The 4,147-nt window shown below is 36.0% G+C and overlaps 1 protein-coding gene across 1 annotated transcript; it reads right to left on the bottom strand.

The window, feature by feature from the left end:
- Window positions 1-3,221: 3,221 nt before the first annotated feature.
- Window positions 3,222-3,671, bottom strand: LOC109211684. The gene has a single exon (XM_019375251.1). It carries the CDS (start codon window positions 3,669-3,671, stop codon window positions 3,222-3,224), a length of 450 nt encoding a protein of 149 aa, XP_019230796.1.
- Window positions 3,672-4,147: the final 476 nt, after the last annotated feature.

The following is a 4,147-nucleotide window of genomic DNA, read 5'->3' as shown; positions in this document are numbered from 1 at the left end:
CCATTAGGAATTATCCAATGAGTCGGTTCAATGATCATATCTCTATATGCATCATCTATCTATGTGATTCAGTTAATGAGATCAACTAATCTTTATCCCATAAAGACGATCACATAAATATTGATCTAACCGAATTACTAATGTCCAAATTAATAATCCTACAATCAAGAACAAATTTAGATTAAATTGTAAGAGACTTTGCTCTCATTATCATGATCTTTATCACGATGACAAATCTCAAAATTTAATCAAGGACCTTATCAAATTAATCAAACAATTAATAATAACTATGATAAAAGAATGCCATATATTTTTATATCAAATAACGTTCACAAAAATATGTTCAAATCATCAAATATGAGATTGGGTCTAGGGCATATCTACTATATCCCTAACAATCTCCCACTTGCACTAGAGCCAGTCGCTCTTGTACTTCATTCCCAATTTTTACTTGTGCTTGTCAAACTCCTTTGTACCAAGAGCTTTAGTGAATGGGTATGGAGCATTTTCCTTTCCATCAACCTTTTGAATCTAGACGTCTCCACGTCCAATGATTTCTCTTATCAAGTGATCCCTTCGCATAATCTGTTTGGATTTTTGGTGTGATCTTGGTTCTTTTGCTTAAGCAATGGCTCCAGTATTGTCACACAACAGTGGAACCGCACCTTCTATTGAAAGAACCACACCAAGTTCAGTTAAGAACTTTTCCATCCATACAGCTTCCTTAGCAGCTTCACTAGCTGCTATATATTCTGCTTCAGTCACTGAATCAGCTACTGTAGCTTGTTTGGAACTTTTCCAACTCACCGCACCACTATTTAAGGTGAATACACAACCAGAAATAGATTTGCTATCATCTCTATCTGAAGAGAAACTTGCATCACCATAACCTTCAAGTTTTAACTCAAAATCTCCATAGATGAGGAATTGGTCTTTAGTCCTTCTTAAGTACTTAAGAATGGTCTTCACCACCTTCTAATGTTCCTCACCAGGATTTGCCTGATATTGGCTGGTCACTCCAAGTGCATAAACCACATCAGGATGTGTACATGTCATGGTATACATGATAGCTCCCACTGCACTAGCGTATGGGATCCTACTCATGTGTTCTGTCTCTTCAGGCGTTTTAGGACTATCCTCCCTACTGAGAGTAATTCCAGTGCCTATCGGTAGATAGCCTCTTTTGGAATTATCCATATTATACCTCTTTTAGATGGTATTAATGTACAAAGATTGGGAAAGTCCAAGCAGCTTCCTAGATCTATCTCTATAGATCTTTATTCCCAATATATAAGTTGCTTCTCCCAAGTCTTTCATGGAGAACCGTTCAGATAGCCAAATTTTGGTACTTTGCAATGCCAGTATATCATTCCCTATGAGCAATATATCATCAACATACAATACTAAGAATATAATTGTGCTCCCACTAACCTTTTTGTACACAGAAGGTCCTTCGCCACATATAACAAAATTGAACTTTTCAATTGTCTTGTTAAAGCGAATATTCCAACTTCAAGATGCTTGCTTTAGTCCATAAATGGATCTTTGTAGCTTGCAAATCTTATTATGATCATGCGTAGATGTGAAACTTTCAGGTTGTGTCATGTACACATCCTCTTCTAGCTCACCATTAAGGAAACTGTTTTCACATCCATTTGCCATATTTCATTGTCAGAACCTTGTGTTGCCTCTTCATAGGTCTCAGGGTCATCATCATTATGATCAACTTCATTCGATACATCATCTTGTACTAGTAGATTTAATCTAGTTGGTACATGACGTTCTCATGTAGACTTTCTAAGAGGTTCTTGTACAACTTGTTCACCTTGTGCTGGATTTTGTTGTTGTTCAATTTGGTTTGGAACTGGTTCATTAACCTGTTCTTGAACTACATTTAGTTCTTGAACTTCAACCATTAAAGATGGCAACTTCCTTGTCAACTTCAAAACATCCAATAAAGGTTCTTCAACTTGTGTCTCATGATCTTGATTTTGTGTTGATTCATTAGTTTCTTGAACTTCATCAAGTTCTATTTCTCCACTATAATTTCCTTCCAAAAGAAATTCCCTTTACAAAAAGGTTGCTCCTCTAGCCGCAAACACTTTATGGTCAGAAGGGTGATAGAAATAATATCTCATTGTTTCTTTGGGATACCCAATAAACCTACACTTATCAGATCTTGAGTCAATTTTATTAGACTGCAGTGTCTTAACATAAGCTGGACAACCCTAAACTTTAATGTGTTTAAGGTTAGGCTTACGTCCTTTCCATATCTCATATGGTGTAGTAGAGACTGACTTAGTGGGAACTTTATTAAGTAAGTATGTTGTTGCTTCCATAGCTTATCCCCATAAATTTATTGGAAGATCAGTGAACCCCATCATAGTTCTCACCATATCTAGTAAGGTTCGATTTCTCCTTTCAAACACACCATTGTGTTGTGGTGTTCCTGGAGGTATCCACTGTGAGAGAATCTCATTCTCTTTGAGATACCTAGTTAAATCTTCACTAAGATATTCTCCACCTCTATCAGACCTTAGTACTTTCATCCTTTTACCAGTCTGTTTCTCAACTTCACTACGAAACCTTTTGAACATTTCAAAAGATTCAGATTTATGTTTCATAAAATACACAAATCCATATCTTGACATATCATCAGTGAAGGTGATGAAGTAAGAATATCCACCTCTAGCTTGAATTTTCATGAGCCGACAAACATCTGTATGAATTAGTCCCAATAATTCAGATGCTCTTTCTCCACTTCCAGTAAATGGAGGTTTGGTCATTTTTCCTTTGAGACAATATTCACAAGTTGGATATGATTCAAAATCATACTTGTCAAGGTACCCTTCCTTGTACAACTTGTTAACTCTTTTCTCTCCAATATGACCAAGCCTACAATGCCAAAGATATGTATGATTTACTTGATCATCTCTTTTCCTCTTAAGACTAGAAACATGCATAATCGAATTTGCATTCACATTAGATAAGACATAAACATCATGTTGGAGATAGCCATTCACATGTAAATCATTACCATAATGAATAGAGCAAATACCATTGCCTATGTTAATGCAAAACCCACGCTTGTCCAACATAGAAGCTGAAGAAACCTTGAAAATATTTTTCATTAATGTCTCACCCTGTTTCTTGTCCTTTAGAGTTGCAAGATACTCCTTGCAGTTTCTCTTCCAATGCCCTTTCTTCTTACAGTGAAAACATTAAGCATCATATACTGACTGCAAGATCAAATCTTCAGAAAGCTCTTTACCAAGCTTGTACCCCAACTTCTCATGTTCTTCGGTAAGAAAAATCATATAATTGACAAGGGGTCCAACTAGAGAGTTTTCAATGTCCAACTGTGTATCAACCATCTTCTTAAGATAGTCAATGGTTGCAGTTGGATCCATATTCTGATGTTTCCTCTGGAGTTCAGAACTCATAGAAGCGAGAATGATGTGTTTAATAGCAAGGCATTCTTCCAAGTGTTTCTGATAAACCTTGGTGCCTTGAACATCATTCTCTGGTGAGATTATCTTTGCAGGCTTATCGATCACATCAATGAGCTTTTCATGCATGAGAACAATTCTCAAATTTCTATACCAGTCATCAAAGTTTGGTCCTACCAACTTGTTGGTCTCAAGTATTTCACGCAATGATATAACAGACATATTGAGAAATCTAAAATATAGAAAAGAAAAGGCAATGATATAAGGACATATTTTCATATATCATAAAGACATGGACTTTTATCTAAATGATATTTCCACTAATTATTTTAAACTATTTACCCTCATTATAGTTTATGAAATCTTTATTTCTGTTAGTGGAGTAAAGAAAACCTTTAACAATATGTATGAGCCCCTTGGAAGTCAAGTCGTTTCTCACATATATTTTAAAGGTAGGTACTCTTACCAATTGTATCCCCATACAATTTCCTTAAATAGCTCTATGCCAAATTGTGACGATCCGACCCGTCGTCACGTGAGTTACTGCCCCGTTTTCCTGCTTCTTTATGCTTCATTATAAGATTCTTGTGTGAACGAGTTGATTTGGATTGGTTTTAGAAGGAAATGAGACACTTAGTCTCTTTAAGGAAGGTTTGGTTTGGAAAAGTCAACCGGATGTTGACTTATGAGTTAGAGGG

This window comes from Nicotiana attenuata, unplaced genomic scaffold (assembly GCF_001879085.1).
Source record: "Nicotiana attenuata strain UT unplaced genomic scaffold, NIATTr2, whole genome shotgun sequence".
Taxonomy (NCBI): Eukaryota; Viridiplantae; Streptophyta; class Magnoliopsida; order Solanales; family Solanaceae; genus Nicotiana; species Nicotiana attenuata.
Note: the sequence above shows the minus strand (reverse complement) of the source record. Positions and strands in the feature narration are given on the sequence as shown.

Bases quoted from the DNA above. Each gene is read 5' to 3' on its own strand.
- LOC109211684 (XM_019375251.1), bottom strand. From the start codon at position 3,671: ATGTCTGTTATATCATTGCGTGAAATACTTGAGACCAACAAGTTGGTA.